Raw genomic sequence first — 21,514 nt, forward strand, 5'->3', positions numbered from 1 at the left:
TGAAACTATAAATAAAAATATCTGCATGAAACAGAAACAGCAGATGATCTGAATGAGACGCAGATTCACTCGTGGGCAGTTTTTAAACTAAATTTGATTGTATAATTTCGAAATTTAAAGCAAAAACAGAATGGTTTGACTTCAGTTTTTTTGAAACTATAAATAAAAATATCTGCATGAAACAGAAACAGCAGATGATCTGAATGAGACGCAGATTCACTCTCTGCCAGCAGGTGGCGCTTAAAGCGTTTCCTTGGTTTCCACTGTAAACAAAGCAGCGCTGAACTTATGAACTTTAATATGCATTATACAGAGGCAAGATGAAAAGAAAAAATACCATCTAAACTTTTCTAAAGACAGTAAGTTCCCCTCAGACATACATTCATATAAACTCCTACCCCTAAATGAATCGCGATTTGTTTAGCATCTCAACCGATTTGAATCGTCACATATTTGAATCGATTTTCAACCGGCTCACGGTTAATCGTTACATCCCTATTAATTGTGCAACCCCACTTTTTTATTTTAATGTTATATTCGATTGAATTAGGGCTGCACGATTAATCAAATGCGATAGTCATGCGCATCTTGTTAGTAAAGCTGGTTCTGTGATTAGTAGTAAATCTCCATCACGTGCTTTCAGATGGAGCAGCATTTTCTACACAGAGCCATAGTTCACTGACAAGCTACGCAGTATCGTGTTCATTATCGCAGACGATTTAATCGCACAATAATGAAATCGAAGATATCGTTCTGCGATAATGACAGCTGTTTGCGTAGCTTCTCAGTGAACTACAGCTCTGTGAAGTAAATGCTGCTCCATCTGAAAGCATGTGAAAATACCACATTTAATAACATGTTTTTACTCCAAACTCATTTCATAACTTCAGTCGAGTGTTTGAAATAAATCCTTCTGTGAGATGATGTGGCTTCTTACAAATAATAAGGTATGCAACATATTTCATAGCCTTTATCACTGCTTAGAATACTATGTCGATTAGCATTGCATTATTATATACTTTATTATCATGAAAATTATAATAATAATTATAAGAACTCCGATAAATAATATATTGTCGTAGTCGTGTGTTTATTAGTCAAGTTGAATCAATGAAAGCAGTTAAATCTTCTGTTTATTCAGCAACCGCTATAGGGATTTCCTGGATTTCTTCTGCCAGGCGTATTTGGAGTTTCAGCACGAGAGCGCCCTCTGGCCTTCGGATGGAGATTTACTACTGATCACAGAACTGTGCTTCACTGAAAAATACGAATGACAATCTAATGTCTAATCGCGATTTATCGTGCAGCCCTAGATTAAATTAATATTAGCTTCCAACTCATGAACCCCCATTTGGGCAACCCTGCATTAGTGCATTCTTCTTTCAGATCTTACACCTTCAGGTGTTTTTCTGTATCCTGGAGCTTCGTCATATTGTTAACAAACCTGTGATGGCCTGTCTTGTTTCACAACTGTGTTATTGATATAGAGTTAAATAGTGTTTATAAACTGCCTATTTCTCTCTGTCACTTTTATATCTGCCTGAATAATGCGACGATTGACACATTTTGCCCTACTTGCGTAATAACAGCTTTAATGACTTACACAAATACGAATGACAATCTAATGTCTAATCGCGATTTATCGTGCAGCCCTAGATTAAATTAATATTAGCTTCCAACTCATGAACCCTGGGAAATCTTGGGAAACCCTGCATTAGTGCATTCTTCTTTCAGATCTTACACCTTCAGGTGTTTTTCTGTATCCTGGAGCTTCGTCATATTGTTAACAAACCTGTGATGGCCTGTCTTGTTTCACAACTGTGTTATTGATATAGAGTTAAATAGTGTTTATAAACTGCCTGTTTCTCTCTGTCACTTTTATATCTGCCTGAATAATGCGACGATTGACACATTTTGCCCTACTTGCGTAATAACAGCTTTAATGACTTACACAAAAGTGATGCCTTATTTCTTAATGACATAACTTTATCTCCTGCTACACAGTGAATAAGGTAGTCAGGAACCGGTAATGTCACTGTCATAATCCGATTAATGATTAACAGTTTTGTTGACGTGTCTAGATAAACACCTTTATGGCATATCATACTCAGACATCCTGCTGTGATGGCCGACTGCCTAATAAACAACAGTCTAGTACATAAATTGCTATATTGCACTCTTGAGACGAATGATGTGATAGTTGAAGGGAGTGCCACAAGCATGAGAGAATGTAGGAGTAAGTGTAATGCGGTTTGTTCTTTCCGAGGAAGCGGCACGTGTGGCGCTCTAAGGTGTGGATGTGTAGATGAACGTGACTGATATTTCCTTTTTTGGTGGGTGTTTTAGATTCTGTTTCCCCTTTCTTATGTTCTGGCTTCACCAAGGGTTTCCCCTCAGGGGAAGGGGTTTTAGATGTGTGTGTTAACACTGAGCAAACTTTGTTGTGGTGAGGAAGCGTAATGGCTGGTTGCTTGGTGGACAAGTTGATGGGTTTGTTCTTGGTTAACGTTATTCAGTCACTATCTTTTCCTGTTAACATTTGGCAGAGTCAATAAGCCTAGTCCTCTGTGTGGGTTAATTTTTGAAGTAAACGAAACTAGTAGCTCATGTGTGTGCATAGTAATCAGTTTCTGGTAAATAAGCACAAGTTTGCTTTGTGGATTGGGAAGGTGTTGCTGAAGAGTTGTGAAAGAATTGCTTGTCACACCATGCTGTCTATTGGTGTTATCTATATGGAAATGGATATAATTCTGCTGCCCTATCTCAACTGACTCTCGCACCTATTCAAATCTTCCGGAACAGTAAAGTGTGGTTGTGCTATCCGTGTTTGCCATCCTGGAGAGTTTGAAGCATATGCTTCATATAAGAATATTCATTTATATGAATTTTTTGCTTGAGGTTAACGGTGGCTAATTGGCAATACTGTAGACAGGTTGCATTTTTAGCTAGTTTCAAAATTAGTATAATCCCCTTTAAAATGTTATGATGTCTAAATTCAATTGTATCATTAACAAACGAGTTTAGTTGTTCAGTCTTTAAGTTTTTATGTAAGCTACTGTTAAAAAATTTGTGAACGGTAAGATTTTTTTTGGTTTTTGAATGGTGTCTTGTGCTCACCAAGGCTGCAGTTATTTGATCTAAAATATAATAAAACATTATTTGTAACATTATAAATGGCTTTACTATCACTTTTGATCAATTCAATTTAATTTATGTTTGCTGAAAAATATTAAATTCTTTAGGCCATAATATGAAATAATTATTGGCTTATTTGTTATTGGCCAGAGTTTTCATATTTGTGATATTGTTCATTCTTGGATGTCCTGTAGGATTTGTTCTTGAATGCTGTTGTTCAGAAATCAAGCAGAGTTCTCCTTATGCACAGTTTGTCTTTAAGGCATTTTCTAGGGATGCACCGAATTTTCGGCTGCCGAAAATGGCATATTCGGTTTTTGGCCGAAAGAGAAAAATGGCCAAAAATATACATATAATAATAATATAGCCTATATGGAGCGCCCGGCAGTGTTCAGCGCACAGGTTTCACTCTCCTCATCACTGCGCGGTTTGCCGCTCCGCTCAATATTCCGCTCCATAAATGTGCTCGTGTACCACTCATGCTCACCGGAAAAGCAAAGTCTGCTCAAATAGCGCGCTGACAGGAAATTTCAATGTAGAATACTTGTTCTTGTTTGCAGTAGCGCTACTGTGCTGTAACATGCTGTAGTACAGCTGTACTGGACAACGCTGGTAAAATGATGCTACCTTCACGTGACACTATGCTCTGCTCACATGTTCTGATAAATAATAGCTTTGTAAGACTATACATTATTTGGATAATTAGTCCAAAAAAAACAACAATTTATATCTGATTCTATTACATAGAAGTGAATAAAAATATTATAGGGATATTTAATATTAAGGTAACACTTTACGGTAAGGCTCCATTAGTTAAGTAAGGGATAATCAACGGCTAGCCGTGCATTAAAGGATTTTAAATGCACGATGTGGAGGCAAAGAACCACCCGACACAAAGCGGAGGTTAGACAAGTTAAAACTAGTATTGCTCTTTGCAGCGCAATATTTGCCTGAATGGGTAAAAATTATGGTTATTTTCGTCAGTTATGGCACGTTAGCTCTAGCATTCTGCCTGCTTCAAATCAGACACAGAGATGAAATAGTGCAGTAAGATCACATTTATTTGAATGAATTATCGAGAGAGAGATGACAGTTGTGTGTACCTGCGTGCTGCATCTGCACGTCTCTCTCTACAAACAATTACTTCAGAAACAGCCATTTTACCATCGTTGCTGAGAAATATAATGTAGCGATCTAGTATCTAGGCTATTTTATTAATAAAAATTGCGGGGAAGCGTTGACAACAAGTTTGTGTGTGTGCAGTGCAATCTTCGATCTCTCATACTCTCTCTCGCTCTCTCTCGCTCTCTCGCTCTCTCTCGCTCTCTCTCGCTCTCTCTCGCTCTCTCTCGCTCTCTCTCGCTCTCTCTCGCTCTCTGTCTCTGTCTCTGTGTGTGGGCGCGTGTGATGTGTGTGGGTTTGTGTGCTTCAATTAAAGCAGTGCATTAATATGGAACGGTGATCAAACTGACTTGGAACTACCTGTGCATTAAACGGTTTTACTGCATACCCGCCAGCCAATCAGAATCCAGTATTCAGACAGACCATGGAATAATGTTAGTGTATTAACTAACATGAACGAACAAAGAACGATACATTACAGTATTTATTAATCTTTCCTAATGTTAGCTAATGATGATACAGTTGTTCACTCTTAGTTCGTTAATTCAGAGTGCTTTAACTGTTAACAAGTGCAACTGTTGATTTTAATAATGCATTAGTAAAAGTTGAAATTAACATGAACTAAGATTAATAAATGCTGAAGAACTATTGTTCATTCTTGGTTCATGTTAATTAAAGTAGTTAACTAATGTTAAATAATGAACCTTATTGTAAAGTGTTACCAGTATTAATATAAATTCTGTCCAGTTTTATTGTTACTTTCAGTAAAATTTTATTGGCTTGTGTTAATTTGTTAAATTTAGTTAAATTAAAAAGTCTTACAAAATTACTTTATATTATTTAATAAAATAATAAATAATCATTACAAAGCATTTTCGTTTTCGGCCAAGTGCATCCAGAATTTTCGGTTTCGGTTTTGGCCCAGAATTTTCATTTCGGTACATCCCTAGCATTTTCTTGTATAAATAAATTTAAAAAGCAAATAAAACAAAAAAGCAATACAATGTATTAAAAGATAATGCCACCAAACTACTGTCCTTATCTTTATGTCCTTCAGGAAAAAAAGTTTCAGCCTTGACTTTTGTTTGTAATCTGCACACACTGTTAATGAAGTTTAAAAAGTTTGAATGAACTCAAAGTCTAATGTTTGACAAGCCTTCATCACCCTCATGTTCAGTCTCTGTGTGGAAACCACATAATTTCCATCTCAGTAAAGTGTATTTACATAGTAGTACACCTGAATGAAAAGCAGGCACTATAGCAAACTGCACTCTGTACTAAGCCTGTCACACATTTTCAAGATAATATTGTCTGGCCCTGTAATTTCACTGATGCAGCATGCCTATCTTTTCCTTGGCTTGTATCCGTACAGTGTGGTTTTGTGTATCTGCGTAATTTGTCATGTGTTCGTAGCCAGGCTATGAAATGTGATATTCTATGAGAGCTGCCTCTTCCATTATCTCAGAAACCTCTCTAAAAATAGATCCATGCATCCAGACACCATGCTATAGCCTACTACAAAATGCCATTAGCCCCTTCTTTCTGCCAACTGCTCCCAACAGCCTCGTCTGGCTGTCAGAACCTGGTTGAATGAACTCATGCTGCTGATTTTTTTAGCTGTCTGCACATTCAATAATCATTCTTAGACAGGTCCAGCAGTATTAAAGTGCCTTGAATCAAGTGAGACATTTGTACACAATTGTCATAAACCACAACTCTCACGAGTGTTAGAATTTAGCCTTCAAAAATAAGTCTGTACAGGTTACAGGTAAATGATTGATTGCTTCATAAACTTCATGGAATATGGATGTAATGTGAAACACTCAGGTAGTTCTGCTAGCAGTCACCTGCTGCATCTGAGTCATCTTGTATGTTTCTTAGTTACTTGTCTTAAAGTGACAGTTCAACCAAAACTATATTTTGTCATCATTTATCCACCCTCTTGTTGTTCCAAACCAGTATTACTGTTTGTTTTTTTTAACAGGGGAGCACAAAAGAAGATATTTTGAAGAAACTGTTTTTATTCATACAACAAAAGTCAGTAAAGTTTAAAGGGGTCCAAAACAACACTAGACCCTACTGTTATTATTGTAATTTTTGTGAGGACTATCCCATTAATTAGTGATTCACCTAATTTTTTTGCTGAAACCAAAATTAAGGTTTACATTTAACCAAAAAGCAAAAAAAAAAAAAAAGTTTCAGTTAGGGCTGCACAATTAATCAAATTTCTAATCGTGATTACAATTACAGATGCCACAATTACATAATCGTTCAAAGTGGCAATTAATCGTTCAAAGTCCACTTATGTTATTCTGAGTGCTTAAGATGTTTTTTTCTTTCTACAGGTTATCTTAAGGGTTTTTCCATTGTTTTAATTTTAGTGTTAGTATAACATTATAATACCATTCATATTTTAACTTTTTTTTAAACTTTTTTTTATTATTTAAAGAAGAAACCAATCCAATGTACAGTTGACATTTGAGCCTTAATGCTATAGAAAAGCAATAAAATATTTTCTCTTTGAGTGGGTTCAGCTTGTTTATTTTCATATAAAAATATGGCATGCAGTTTCTTCAAACAATGGTATAAACATCATTCAATGTAAATTGTGATAATCGTAATTAATAATCGCAATTACAATTTCAAGGGAATAATTGACAATTATGATTTTTGTCATAATCGTGCAGCCCTAGGTTCAGTAATTACATTTGGGTACTTGAATTCTCTGTGCTGTTTAGGGAGTTGTGTTCTCAGGTGATAAATTAAGACACATTTTTAAAGGGGTCATATGATGCGATTTACATTTTTCCTTTCTCTTTGGAGTGTTATAAGCTCTTGGTGCATAAAGAAGATCTGTGAAGTTACAAAGACTAAAGTCTCAAATCCAAAGAGATGTGTCTACGTCACGATGTGGGAAGATTTGCATAACACCGCTCAAATGTTCACGCAAAGAAAGGCGGCATAACTTTTATTCTCGCTGTAGTATTGTTGCCACCGCCGCCATGTTGTGAAGGCGCTGTGTGATTTGTTGTGAAAGCGAAACTACTTTTTTTCACCTTCCAAAAGAGGACGATGTCGCTTCGTCATGCCTGGAGCAACTTTGCGCTGTCGATCGCCGGATCGGCTTTCACCGTGGATGAAGCGGAGTCCAGCCTGGGGTCGTTAAATCCGCTGGCTGCGCTGTTCTCAAGCCCACTGGCCTCCGCTCACTCTAAGCCTCCGGCCGTTCCTCACTCTAGCCCCGGCCTCCGCTCACTCTAGCCCGCCGTGTGTGTCGTTGTGAAAGCGAAACTACTTTGTTTGGTCTTCCAAAAGAGGACACGACTAGAAATCAGTGGATAAGTTGTATTTACAACACTGTTCCAGAACACTTCAACCCAAATATTCAGATGTGTGCAGCACATTTTATGGAGGACTGTTTCCTGATCCTGGGAGAGTAGACTACAATGCTGGCTGCTCTGACTCTCAGACTGTAAGTACGTTTTTTATATTTAAAGAATTTGCCATTGATGATTCAAACGCGAGTTTTGGGCAGTGTAGAGTAGGGCTTGTTGTTTGTCATTTCTCTGATCACAAATGCAAACATGGTTTTATGTTTACACGGTGCGATGCAACGCAACGTGTAAAAAGACAGTATAAGTCATTATAATCCATAATTATGTCCCCACTGGATGCAACGAATGCCTTGTTTATAATGGGTTTTCATGTTTTTGAATCGTCGCTCCGGCCTGACAGGGCATCATCAACAGTATGGTAGGGGCGTAACATTTTCGTCACACGCTTGCAGTATTCGGCCAATCATAACGCACTGGATAGCTGGTAGGTTTGCCGCGATAGACGGTGCTAACGGTTATACCGGTGTTAAGCCGCAACACCGGTTACGTCACTTGCCCACCGCGTCACCGACCCCCACCGTCGTTTTGATTTATCGTAATAAAAATAATTTAGTTCAGTAAAAGTACAGACACTACAATTAAAAATTGAACGCGGCTGCTCAATGCAGCGTGCTGTACGACAGTCGCATCACAGATCAGATTTAATTTATCCAGTGAGGAAAGTGAGTCGAGCTGACTGACAAGAAGAGTGAGGTGAGACGGACAAGACGATCGCGGATTATTTAGTTTCGAAACGAGATGCAAAGCGCCTGTTTGGCAGTATTTTGGATTTTGAAAAGCCTGTTGAATTTTGCTGTTTATCTAAGGTGATTTTGGAAGTTTTTTTTAAACATTCGTTTCTTATTTAATTGGTTCCACATTATTTGCTGATTTTTACTTTTATTTAAACTTTGTGTCATTTATTTATTTTATTTGACATCAAGGTGTATGCCGTGCCTCCAAGCTTTCTTACTCGTTTTGCTAATAAACGTTCTACGTTTCTTATTTATTTGGTTATATATTATACATGTTTATTTAGCCTATTTCCAGTTTTGTATACCTATTTAAACTTTATGCAAGTTATTTGTTTTTATATTAGGCATAGCCTGCCCTATATTGTGTATAGGGTGTATTTGTTTTGTTAATAAAAGTTCTATGTTTTATATATACGCTAAAGTGAGTTTGACGTTGTATTTTGTTGCATTCAAGCAATTGACCCCTAACTGCCGCTAATTCAGAAGTGAAAGTAAAATGCACACGGCGCTTTCAAGCTATTTAAAAGCGACGGAAAGCGAAGAAAGAGGGAAAATTCAAACGAACTAAAAACAAACAATTGCTTTACGCCGAATTGCCGCTATTTCAAAGTGAAAGTAAAATGCGCACGCCACTTTTACAAGCTATTTAAAAGCGAAGGAAAGCGAGGAAAAGAGGGAACACCCCCGCGGTGATATCGGTATTTCCGGTGTTGTCACGCGTCGATTAACCGGTGGAAAAATTTCCTCACCGTCACAACCCTAATAGCTGGCCAATCACAGCACACCTCGCTTTTCAGACCGATGAGCTTTGTAAAAATCGACTCGTTTCAGAAAGGCGGGGCATAGAGGAGAAACGATAATGTACAGCATGTGGAAAATGTGTTTTGTCAGTGGCCCGACCCGTCCAGTGATAAATCAGTGTCAAAAGTTTATTATTTGTATGTGTTTTTAAGCCTTGCCAATTTAAACGTTCAAACAATTTTAAAGCATGAAATAGACACAACCATGTCAAAACATGTCATCAGAGAAGTTGTCACTATTTCAGCCAGTGATTTCTGCACTCCAACACTTCATCACTGAGTCATAGAGTTCTCAACCTCTGGGGCATCCAACATCATTACAAAGCTGCTGAGTATCATCTAGGGGTGCTCCGATTGATCGGCTACCGATCACTATCGGCCGATAATCACATTGGGATATTTGATCGGCGGTCTCTAAAAAGGCAGATCTCAAAAAAACAATCCCAAACTGATTATGCTGCCGTGAAAGGTTTGGCACGACAAGCAGCAGCACAGTCTCAGTCTCTGTCCAGCGCCGGTGGAATAATTATGTTGAAGGTGAGGTACTCGCCACTAGTGCTGGGCGGTATACCGGTTCATACCGAATACCGGTGTTTATTTTTGTTATGATATGAATTTTTTAAATACCGCAATACCGGTGAATGTCGCTTAAACAATGTTCGGAACACGACACCGTTTGAAAGGGGTCCCTATTCACTGTTGCACTGTGGTGAGGGAAAAGCTGTATGTGTTACCAAGCGTGAAAGTTCCGAAACAAGCTGTAGAACTAATAGAACGTGATGACACAGAAGAACTCATCCACAATATCCACAATGACTGCCACAAATATCCACCGCCCCCTGCCATCAGCTCCCGCATCTCACACACACGAGCGCGACTTTAGCACTAGATTTAGCAACTTTCAGACCCTTTTAGCTGCTTTTTTCCATAGAATATTCATACAATAATTAAATTTAGCTGGTATCACGTCTATACTTTTAAGCCTCCTGCCATTGTTTACATCTGTTCAAAATCATGCATTTAAAAAAAAAATGTCACTCTCCTTATCGCGATCTGTGGGCACACAGAAAATAAGAGCGTGCGAGTGAGTTCTCAAGACTCAAAAGCACGTGCAAATGATAAGTTCAGTCATTTGTCATCGCGTTATAAGCGCGGAACCTGCGGGAATGAGTAGAATTATTATTAATAGTGTAATTATTAATCCTGTGCCTGAAATTCAAGACCTGCTCCGTGCTCTCTGCTAATAACCCGGCTGTGAATGATGCGAGCGGCGTTATGTTGACTGGTTGCCATGAGGAACTTTCTGTAGGTCTATGTAAATGATATGAAGATACTAATCCATAGAGCGACTCTATTTAAGTGTACTGACCTACTTTTGATTAATTCATTCAAACTTTGACAAATTCCGTGACATTCCGCGTCATACAGTAAATTCCATTTATATGACTGGATTCCGCGATTTCATCCGCGTTTTCCGCATCGCGGAAATCATAGATAATATTGAGGCGTTTTGCAACTTCAGTGTAATGTTAGTGGATTGCAATTTATTGCAATTTAAGCAAAGTCTGCTGCTGCCTTACCTTTGAGAGACAACTGATGCGTGATCACTGAAGCATCGCCAGTTAGCAAACTCCAGTTAGTGTATAGACTTGTGTCCTGTGAAGTTTGTTACTTTCTATAGTGTTCCTTTCCTTTTTATTAGACTTTTATTCAGAGCATATAACCGTTAATATAACAGTCCAGTCAGTAAGATGGTGTGGTGTCAGTCATGCCTCATCTGATGGAAGAAGTAAAAATATAATATTGTGAACTATTCGTCAAATGTATTTAACTAGCCAAACATTATTTCTTTCCCTGTACTCTTTATCCAACATCTTCCCCTAATAGGAGGAGCCCTCTTTCCTCCACATATTGCTCCCCCTTTTAAACTTAAAACATAATCTTCATTCTTCAAAACCTCTGTATTTAATATTTATTTATCTAGTGTTTCATTCCTAGACTGCGCACAAGGTTTATTATTTTTTTATTTTACTTGTTTATGTTCAGTGTAAATTTCTGTAACCGAATAGCCTGAGGCTGCTATTGATGAACTGGTTTTTATTTTCCATAGCTGAGGTGAAAAACACAGATACGTGCTATTATGGAGAATTAATAGGTAGACTGAGTCTGATGAATGTTTTCTTTACTTCATTACTTGGTCTAGTGAATTGATTAATATATGATCAATACCTAGAAGTAAACAACATTAGACAGCTGTGCCTGGGCATATTAATTGTCCAGTTGAATGTTCAGTTGCATTATGGGTGATAAACCCCACCATCCTCAGACCTAGTCATAATTACACATGTTTTGATGATGATCTTGCTAATTTAATTACTCTAACTCCGTTTAAGAGCCACGTCTTGATGCTGCATCACATTAAGCACCTTTAGAGCTCAAGAGTGTGCATTTATGACTTTGCTTTCCTCCTACTTTGTGTTATGTATCAATATCTCCGCATTGAGACTTCAAAGGCATTCCTTCAGGTTGGTGTATGTTTTCCCTTCCTGACAGTTGAAGTCCTCAGAGGCTTCACCTCTCCCCTAAAATCCTCATGTTTGTGTTGCTTGTCGGCTATAGTTTGTGTCTATGGGAAAATGAGGCATTAGGAATGCAGAGAAACGTTCATGAGATGAAGGCCTATCATCTGTGCAAATAGACCGATGCCAGTGTATGTCAAATAAACATGCACAAAACATTCTTCAGCAGTTACACTGTTGACGAGCTTTTGTTCCCTTTCATGTTTCTGACAATGTAAGAACATTTAACCAAAACAAACTTGCATTAGCGTTTCTTTTAAACAGTCAAACAGGCCAATACTGGTTTAGATTGGCATTTTGTAGTTGTTTCTAACACATCTATTTACAGCAAACATGCCTGGTGTCAGCCTATGACAGAATGACACGGTGTAATGATTCACATGTAGGCCTGCTTTTCCCCCACATTTGTGGACAGGTTGCATTACAATGTAATGCTCTCATTATGTACAGTGTATTTTTTAGTACATATTTGTCATATTTTTCATGCGCTCAAATGTTTTCTCAGTTGTTGGATATTTGTGCAATCTACGTTGGATGCCGTTTTGCTCCAGATTTTCTCCTCTGCCATTTTATTCTTGCATGGATTTTCTGCAAGTGCGCATTTTTTTTTCTTAAATAAACTGATAGTAGTTCTGGTCCTGGATGCTGATTGGTCAATTCAGCATTCAACCATGACGTGAAACATCTGTTCACCAAGCTGTTGTCACTGTGCAGTGCCCATAGACGCCAACTATTCAACTTAATGCCACGGAAGGATGGCACTTAATGATTTGTATAAAGTCATGATGAAATGGAAGTAGTGACAGATCTTTTCTTCCGTATTGTGATCTGAGTGAAAATGGATTAGCAAAAATTAAAAAAATGTAGTGTGGGGGCTTGGTTCTATCCATCGATTGTTGATTGTATAGAGACAGATCTTCATGCGAGCTTGCCGTCAATTGTAGGAAAAGGGCAAGTTTTATGAGAACTCAATGATTGGAGAAGTTTACCCATTCCTTGTTTGGTCCATATCTTCCTTGATATTTTTTTCATGGACTTCAGCAGCATGTATACAACCCCACACCAATCTAAAATTTGTCCTTCGTTCTCAGTGAAAGTACAACTCTGTGTCTCTGCCAGCCGAAACAGGCAGCGGCTGTGTTAGCAGCACTAAATAACAAGCACTCAAATCCCACGAGCTCTGTTCTGGTTCACATTCATGTCAGGAGAGGGGTTGCTTGTTTGTCTAGAGATTTTCTTTGCTGTTTACTCTAGCTGTGTTGCTTTTCGAGCTGTTCCCCCTCCCTTCTCAGCTGTTTACATAAGGCCCTCCCTGTGTATTATGGCACCTGCCAGATCTGCAGATTGTACCACCTGGTTAATGTTAAATTGCTCCAGAAGGAAGATGTGTTTGTTAATAAACACCAAACCTAGGGGCCCCAGTGTTTACTGTAGTCATGGTGGCAATCAGTTATTTAACAAATATCGGCCCCTGCTTCCTTGTGTGGGAGAGTGTTTCACTATGTCAGAACCAGAGAAAATGTTCAGCTAGACAAGGGAGAGCTATATGAAGCGCTTAGGGCTTAAAAATTAGTTTTATTAAGTTAAGATCTATATTCTTCTATAACTCTTGAGTTTTCGAAAGACCAGTTCATCTTTAAACAAGTGGTTTCTTGCCATCAGGATAAAAAGAAAACTGTAAACATGTCATTGTTTTTCAACTGTACACATAGCCCACGCAGCTGCATTGTCTTAAATTGTTTATTTTAAGCTTCGTGGAAGGCAGGTAGACAGGTTATACCGATATTCGTAAGAACCTGCCTCTTACAATTGTGCTTTCTGAAACAGGCATGCTTCAACTTTTTGTTTTATCAATATTGTATATCAGTAGGCCTATTTGCTGAGAAACCACTCAAAGACATTATTCAAAGACAAAAAGCACCTTTAGAATGCTATATTGTCAAATATATATTGTTTACTGTAACTATATTGTTTGTTTTGTGTTATGTAGGGCTGAAAAAACGATTAATCGCGATTAATCGCATTCAAAATAAGTTTGTTTACATACTATGTGTGTGTACTGTTTATTTATGTATAAATACACACGTGTATATATTAAGAAAACATGTTAGATTTATATATAAAATATTTATATTTATATATAAATACATACATACAAATATTTTTGTAGTTGTTTCTAACGCAAGTAAATCGCACGCGCTCAGTCGAGCTCTCTCTCATTCACGGTCTGTTTAGGCTTGTTAAGTGCAAATCTACGGAGTCTCTGTACAAATCAGCTTGGTACACATTGTTATCATTACTAACTTGTTTAATATTCAGTCCACATGCATGAAGTGTAAAACGAGAAGGGCATAACCTTACGAAAAAATAAAACACGGAAAAATCGCGGTTGCTGCGGTTCTTGCATTCCTCTGCGGTTTGCTCGTCAATAGCGCGGTATTGTGATATTGCGGTTATCGCGACAGCCCTAGTTCCATCTGCAATAATTTGTTTTTAATTGTTGGGCAATGTAGACTTCTAAACAGGTGTCTTTGGCTGCTGCATCATGCCTTGTTGTTTTTTCAGGGTCCCACGCCATGAGCCTCAAGTTTTTAATGTGTAAACCATGACTTGATCTGGCATAGAAAAATCCCTTACGGAGTTTGCAGTGTGAATCAGGACGCGCAATTAATTACGTATTCATAATTAATTGCAATAATGAACACATTAATTAACATTCTAATTACGAAACCAGCATCGGCATCTCTGATACTGAAAGTGAAGTACAGTTAGAACTCTGGCCTTTCTCTTTGCTGATTGTATCAGGCTGTGAGGAATGTTGTCTTTGTTCGTGTCAGTTTTTTTGTAAACACTCTGATGTAATCAGGCTGTTTCACACAGATGTTTGACGAATTTAAGAAAGGAAGACGCAGGATATTGATTGTTCAAGAGCAAAACAAATATTTATCTGATTTTAAAAGGCCCCTTACAAAGACAAGGTGCATAAAGAAAAGTTTTGATTTGTCTTATACAAGATTTGTCTTTAGAGAGTTATTGTCTGTTATTGGCATTAACATGTCGGTTGGCATCAGATGCTTTATTCTCAGAACTGTTTGTTTATAATGCGGCTATCATATTTGTGAACAGTACAAACACAAATGTTTGTGTTGTGATGTCAACTCTGCTGGCACGCATGTTTTGTCATGATCTAGTCTGTGGGCTTATGTGGGGGGAGAAAGAAAAGAAAGGAAAAGGCTTTCTAAAGCATGCACTTCTGTGTCAAAAGTAATTTGTTTTGCTGGCAGCTGTCTTATTTTTCCCCATCCTGTACTTCAGGTTGTCATATCGACATGCAGGAGTCCAAGACCGATCAAACAACCAATAGCAGTCCAGCTGGGCAGGAAGGTCAGAGCTCAGAGAGCGAGAAGAGAGTAACCAGAGAAACATCTTCATCCCCGTCAGCCACAGCCCAGACACTTCAAACACAGGTAAGAACTTTAACTAACTTAAAATATGTTAGCTGATGGTTTCTTGTCATTGTTTTGTTTCTTTTTTTGCATTGAGACTACTAAAATTTCGGAAGCCAAAGTTCAGTGTCGATAGCACTGAGCTGAATTTCCCAAAAGCGTTGTGAGCCAAGTTGATTGTAGAGACCATTAGTGGCAATGGATCTACAGCCCTGCAGCCCTGTACAGTTACAGCTTCATCAAGTCAGTGAAATTACAAAATAAAATGTAACCAATTCATACTAGATTTGTTTAATAATAATCCTAATATGTTAAATAATTTTGCATTAGTACTTATATGGGACATGAACTTTAAATGTGTGATTCATACCACGAAACCAGCTAAACAGATTTATAAAGAATAGATGTACTGTCGTCTCCTACTGTTGTGTAATATGTTGTTTTTAGTTCACCTAAAAATGTAAATTGTCATAATTTACTCACCCTCCTGTCATTCCAACCCCATCTTGGGAATGCAAATGAAGTTATTTTTAATATTCTAATTTTTTTGTTCCTTCATTGAAAGTCTGTGTAACCAAAAGGGCATCTTAAAAGTCATCCATATGAATCATGCAGTGTAATCCAAGTCTTTTGTAGAGACTTTATATGAACAGATTTCATTTAGGCTTTTATTCATGCATAAACAGAGATCATTGTGCACACATACAGCTCATCAAATATGGTAAATATTGTATAAAGCTGTAATGGTAAATTTGCTATGATGTTGATTTATATAGTTCAATGGAATGAGAAAATATTAAAAGTAGTGTTTCAAAGGAAGTCATATAGGTTCAGAACAACATGTGTGTGAGAAAATTACAGTTTATTTTATTTTTGAGTGCGTCAACTCACAGAGGTTCATATCGAATTGAATCGAAATTGCAGTTAAATCGGAAGCGAATTGTGAAATCTGTGCATGGTACATGAGACTGACGTGTTGAAAATGTTCCAGGAAATGCATTCTCAAAGTAATGAAGTTTTTATTGGCATGTCAACATTTGTTACACAATAGCCTTGTTGCTTATTAGAAAAATTGAGCAATTGTATGACACACCCGTCTTCATTTAAATCATTGATGTGTGTTCTGTCTCTCAGAAATAGTCCTGTTGTCACTAAAAATCTTTATGCATGCTTTTATCGGCATATGTGTGTGCGTAAAATGAACGCACATGCTAAAATTGTGACAGCAGTGACTAAGTACTGCAGACTGATGTTGAGAGAGCCCCACACATTGCCCCGATGCCCCATGTTCAGATTCCAGATGTGTGATGTCACCTCTGGAATATCGCCAGACAGCTGTGGGTTCAGGGCACCGTCCTGTATTAAAACAATGAGAGAAGGCTCTAAAACGCTCCTGTAAATGCTTTCCCATGTTGTTTTCATCTCCCAAGGATTACTGTGTCATGATCTGTCTGCTTTCCCTTTTCTATTCACGCTTCTCTATTGAAGTCTCCCATATCCGTTTGCTCGTCTCTCCACCCTTCTTTTTGAGAAGGGGAGTTCCACAGGGCCAGATGTGTTGACCCTTCAGAGGTGTAAGAGGTCAGATCTGAGAGGATGGTCCCACCGCTGTGGATATTGTTCGCTTGCACTATTTGCATTTCTCTTTCCTTCATCTGGAGGGTCTCACAATGGAAAATAAGACAAAAGCAACAGAGCGTGAGAGAGACGTCCTTTCAACAACTTTTGGAGACCTCTCATTGCTTTGGCACAGCTGGGGTATTTACTTTGTGGCTGTTTCCCCCTGACAACTGTTTTTTTTTTTTTTTTCCATTTCAGAAGGTGTATAATGTTCTGGTTTAAATAAAGAGCAGTTTAAGATTGTCTCATGCAAAGACTTATGCTAATGTTTTTCAAATGTTACCATGTGATAGTCTTCAGAGGAATGTGTGATAGGATCCAATCACCAAGGGACTGCGGCTGTTAATAGAGCCAAAGGTTGAATCCTCTGCACTTCATGCACTAGCAGTGTGAGACTATCATAGCAGGATTTTCACAGGTTATTATTAAATAAAAAAATGTTGCACAATCATCACTTCATTTGTTCTGTGAGGACTTGTCAAGAGACTTTATGGCTGTGATCATTTTATCAAGCCCAAATCAATCCCATAACGTAATTTGCTTGGATATATCCAGTGGAGTTGTTCTTAAAGGGATAGTTAACCTAAAAATCTAAAGTCTGTCATCATTTACTCACCATCTAGTTATCCAAATGTCCTGTATGTGTTTTTTTTTTGTAAACCAAAGCTGTTTGTATTTGGATTTATTTGATCAAAATACAGTAAAACAGTACTATTATGTAACTAAATATAATTATATAATTTATTTTCTATATTTTTAAAATGTAATTTATTCTTATGATGTTAATGGTGAATTTTTAACATCAGTCTTCAGTGTCACATGATCCTCCAGAAATTATTTTAATATGCTGATTTGCTGCTCAAACATTTCTTATTGTTATCAGTGTTAAAAACAGTTGTGCTGCTTTAAATTTTTTGTGAAATCAGTTATATACTTTTTTTTATAGGATTCTTTAAATCAAAATAATAAAAAAACTGCATTTATTTTAAATAAAATCTTTCTTTTAAACATCTTTACTGTTCATCTTTGAATCAGTTTAATGTATCCTTACTGAACAAAAGCATTCATTGAAACATGAATGAAAAAGCATTCGTGGAAAATTTTTGTATAGTAGTGTCTTTTGTTTCACAGAAAAAGAAAGCCATACAGGTTTGTTTTGACATGAGAGTCAGTAAATAATGACAATTTCCATTTTTTTTCTTCTTTAAAACAGTTTCACCAAAAAAAACCTTTCACTTTATTATCAACCAATCTTGATTACGATATATGTTGCCTTTGCATCTGTGTTCCTGAAAACAATGTGAATAGTCCTGGGAGACCAGAGCAGCTCAGAAGCCAATCAGAAACTTATTGTTTTTTTGGCATCTTCAGGCGCTACAAGTTGCTCAACAACAACAACAGCAGCAGCAGCAGCAACCGAGTGGTGAGAAGTCCCCCAAGAGCACAGAAAAAGAGGCAGACGCACAGGTAGAGCCATACCCTCCTCCACCCACAGCACACACATACACCTTCAGAGAACCATGTTGTTTACACTATTACACAAACCGACTTGTTTATGCTGCCTTCAACAGATCATAAAGAGATGGGGCAATCAGGGTGTGTTTTATTATTACACATTGTTACGATGGAAGATTACAAGTTCACTTTTATTGTGTGTGTAGCCTATTGTAAAAGTATTTTCTGTCATGCCAGTTAACAGATAAGGCTATATTACTGAAGAGAAATAGACAGCTGTAGAGCTTTAGCTGCAAACAAACACAATATATGCTACCCAGTGCACAGCTGCCTTTATTTATTCATCATGAATTGAATGCCTTGTACGTGTGTCTCGTGTGAATGTGCATGCAAGTGGTGAAACGAGGGTTCAGATAGTCAGTAGTTCAAATCAACATGCCACTATGGCAAGTGCAAGGGGCGGGATTACTAGCCCGAGCCATGTGACTGACTGGATGGTTACATTAGGTTTGGGATCCTAGTGAGAGCATTATTGGAGGTGGTGGGTTAGTCATCGGGGTTGGGTAGTTGAAAGAACAGTAGGAGGATACTGGTGTTTTCTAGTCTTCAAACATTCCGCGCAGCTCTCTGTTCCTGCCACCCATGGAGTTATCAAGGTCTGTGAGTACTGAGATGGAAAGGGCAAAAGATAGAACGTTTGCTTTAGTTTGTTCAGGTATTGGATGTCTGTTTGAGTTTTATGAGTGTTTTTCAGGCAGTGTATTAAATGAATACACATTTTCTGATTCCCCACTGTGCTTTTATTTAAAACGTTTATTGCATTTTTTTGTAAATTACTGTAATTTTCGTTACTCTTTAACTTCGAGATCATAAATTGAAAATGCACCGAGTTGTTCATTTGTTAAAGATTCATTCTTATTTGATTTTTTTTGTATCATTTGTTGCTGACATTGTAGAAGAGTATTGTGTTTCAGAATTGTTCGAGACTCTCTTTATTTTCTATCTTAAGAGGGAGTGATTAATGAAGTGAATGACCACTAGGGTCTGTGGTATCCGATCTGACAAAGGGCTGAAAGCTTTGAATGGTCACTGGAACCTTATTTCTGTGACTCACTGTCTTTGAGCTGTAATTTTATTCCCTGAATTACTTCTCTTTGTCTTTTTAAAGGCAGTGTTCACAGAACTGAGCCTTTTTCCCCTCTTGTTTTTTCCCCCCCTTGCCTTTGCAATTTATATTTACCCAGATGCACAGTGCAGGAAAGAATGCTATTTTTTCTTTGGGCGGGGAACCACACCAAAATTGTTCAAGGTATTGAAGGGGAATAACAACGGGCTCTATTTGTTTTTGGGCTGTTGAAGCCTGTTGATTTATGGCTTGTGTTTTCAGAAGCGATCGCTTGTTGACATGTACTCACTCATGGGGAGTTGGTTCTCTGACACACTGGCAAGAGCAATAACAACAACAAAACAATGTTTGGACTTGTCTGTTGTCATGGAGACAACACTCATTAGTGCTTACTGTGCCCCCGAGAGAGAATATTTACATTAATTTGCTGGCATGCTTGTGTTCTTCTCAGGCTTTGACATTTAAAATATTTCTGTGTTGAGACTCGAATGCATAGTAGTTTGCCTTTTTGGATCTTTTTCACAAGCAAATGTTTCATTTGTTTTTAGGCTGTTTTTTTAAGTGCAGTACTTCTGAATATCAGTTTGTGTTAATTTGTCAAATATACTGTTTCTATTTCTTCAGTACGTTATTTTTATGGAAAAACTTTCCCTGTGATGTGTGGTTCTGTATACAATATAGGCATGCGACATGTATATACAGCATATAGGCTGCCTCTTAGCTTCTTAGAAGTGTATTCTTCTGCTGATGAAGAGGGAACACTTTGTTTCCTGCACCACTCTGCAAGGCTGGCAGCGGGCCGCCACTGAATCCAAAGTGCCATGACAGAAGAAATCATATTTCAGCTGAGTTGTGAGTTAGCAATATGAAATATTACAATAACCACAATAAACAATAAAAATAAACACTTTTTGTTGTATGCAGCACACGGCCAACCAGGAAAGCACTCATGAATCAGTTGCAGCAGTTACTGAATTAATCTGACTCGCTTGCTGAACCGCAAGTCATTAATTTTAGTCATGTTTGACTCTAACTGAACCAAGAGCTTCTAGGGCCTACTGGGTTTTGTTTTTCATGAGGCAAAATCATACTGGTTGTTTTCATGACAACATGTAATTAAAGATACATTCTGAAACAGTTTTTTTAACTAGTTATAGTTAGGGATGCTCCGATCAGGATTTCTGCAGCCGATACTCCGTATCGATTTCTTGTCATGGTGATCGGCCGATTCCAATTCTGATGCTTCAAGCTTTATATAAACTGTTTCATTGGGCGCACGCGCCTGGCCTGAAGTTAACTTCCGGTCTGTGTTTGTTTATCAGTCTGGCTATGGCGCTGGCTACAAACACCGTTAAAGTTAAGGTGATGAGTAGACTGAAGTTGGGCTCAGGTGGCTGTGCTGTGGGATGTGTTTCCCATACATTTATTTATTTGTGGCACTCGCCACAATATCAAAACTGACCGATTTTCCAAAAGGCTTCGTTGAATAAACATGTACTGCACGTTTAAAAATCAAAACGAGGCACGGGTGTTTTTATATCACTGTATTTCTGAAGGAAGCCTATCTTTAGAAAAAATTAGATGTCATTTTCATTTCATCTTGCATGTTATATGCCTGATAAAGCAGCGTTTGTGAGCTCAGCGCTGCTTTGTGTACAGCAGTTACTGGGGAAACCTCTGTTTCTCCTGCTTTAAAGCACCTCCTGCTGGCAGAGAATTAATTTGCATTTTCAGTAAGTCCGTCTGATTTACACAGCAAACATATTTTGCTTTTCCTATATCCACGGGCACTGCGGATAATCTGCGGGTCGGTTAATAAAAAATGCATTCTGATTATTTGTGGGTGGATAAAAAAAATAATAAATGATGCAAATATTAACTTTTTTTTTTTTCATGAGGCAGACGAATTTGTGTGTGTGTGTGTGTGTGTGTGTGTGTGTGTGTTCGTGTGTTCGTTTGCCTGATCGGGAAGTTGCAGTGACAGAAACAGTGACATTCCACATAAAGTTTGAAAGGAGTAAAGCCTGTGTTAATGCTATTGAATAGGCTTATATGGCCAAAGAAGATATTTTGTTTTATAAATAAACTTGCATTTAAAAGCA

At 37.8% G+C, this 21,514-nt stretch overlaps 1 protein-coding gene across 4 annotated transcripts in view; it reads left to right on the plus strand.

The window, feature by feature from the left end:
• The window catches only part of LOC107551537 (forkhead box protein P1-B-like), a 45,336-nt gene that overhangs the window by 3,024 nt on the left and 20,798 nt on the right, over positions 1-21,514 (plus strand). For 2 of the 4 annotated variants that reach the window (XM_016233158.1, XM_016233157.1), the window contains exons 2-3: positions 15,081-15,232; positions 18,203-18,298. In XM_016233158.1, coding sequence (XP_016088644.1) covers positions 15,095-15,232; positions 18,203-18,298 — 234 coding nt within the window. In that variant the 5' untranslated portion in view covers positions 15,081-15,094. Of the gene's footprint in view, positions 1-15,080; positions 15,233-15,272; positions 15,455-17,032; positions 17,250-18,202; positions 18,299-21,514 lie in introns of those variants that run through there. The other 2 variants (XM_016233159.1, XM_016233160.1) reach the window with 2 other exon arrangements.

Source organism: Sinocyclocheilus grahami, unplaced genomic scaffold (genome assembly GCF_001515645.1).
Source record: "Sinocyclocheilus grahami isolate Dianchi unplaced genomic scaffold, SAMN03320097.WGS_v1.1 scaffold426.1, whole genome shotgun sequence".
Lineage (NCBI taxonomy): Eukaryota > Metazoa > Chordata > Actinopteri > Cypriniformes > Cyprinidae > Sinocyclocheilus > Sinocyclocheilus grahami.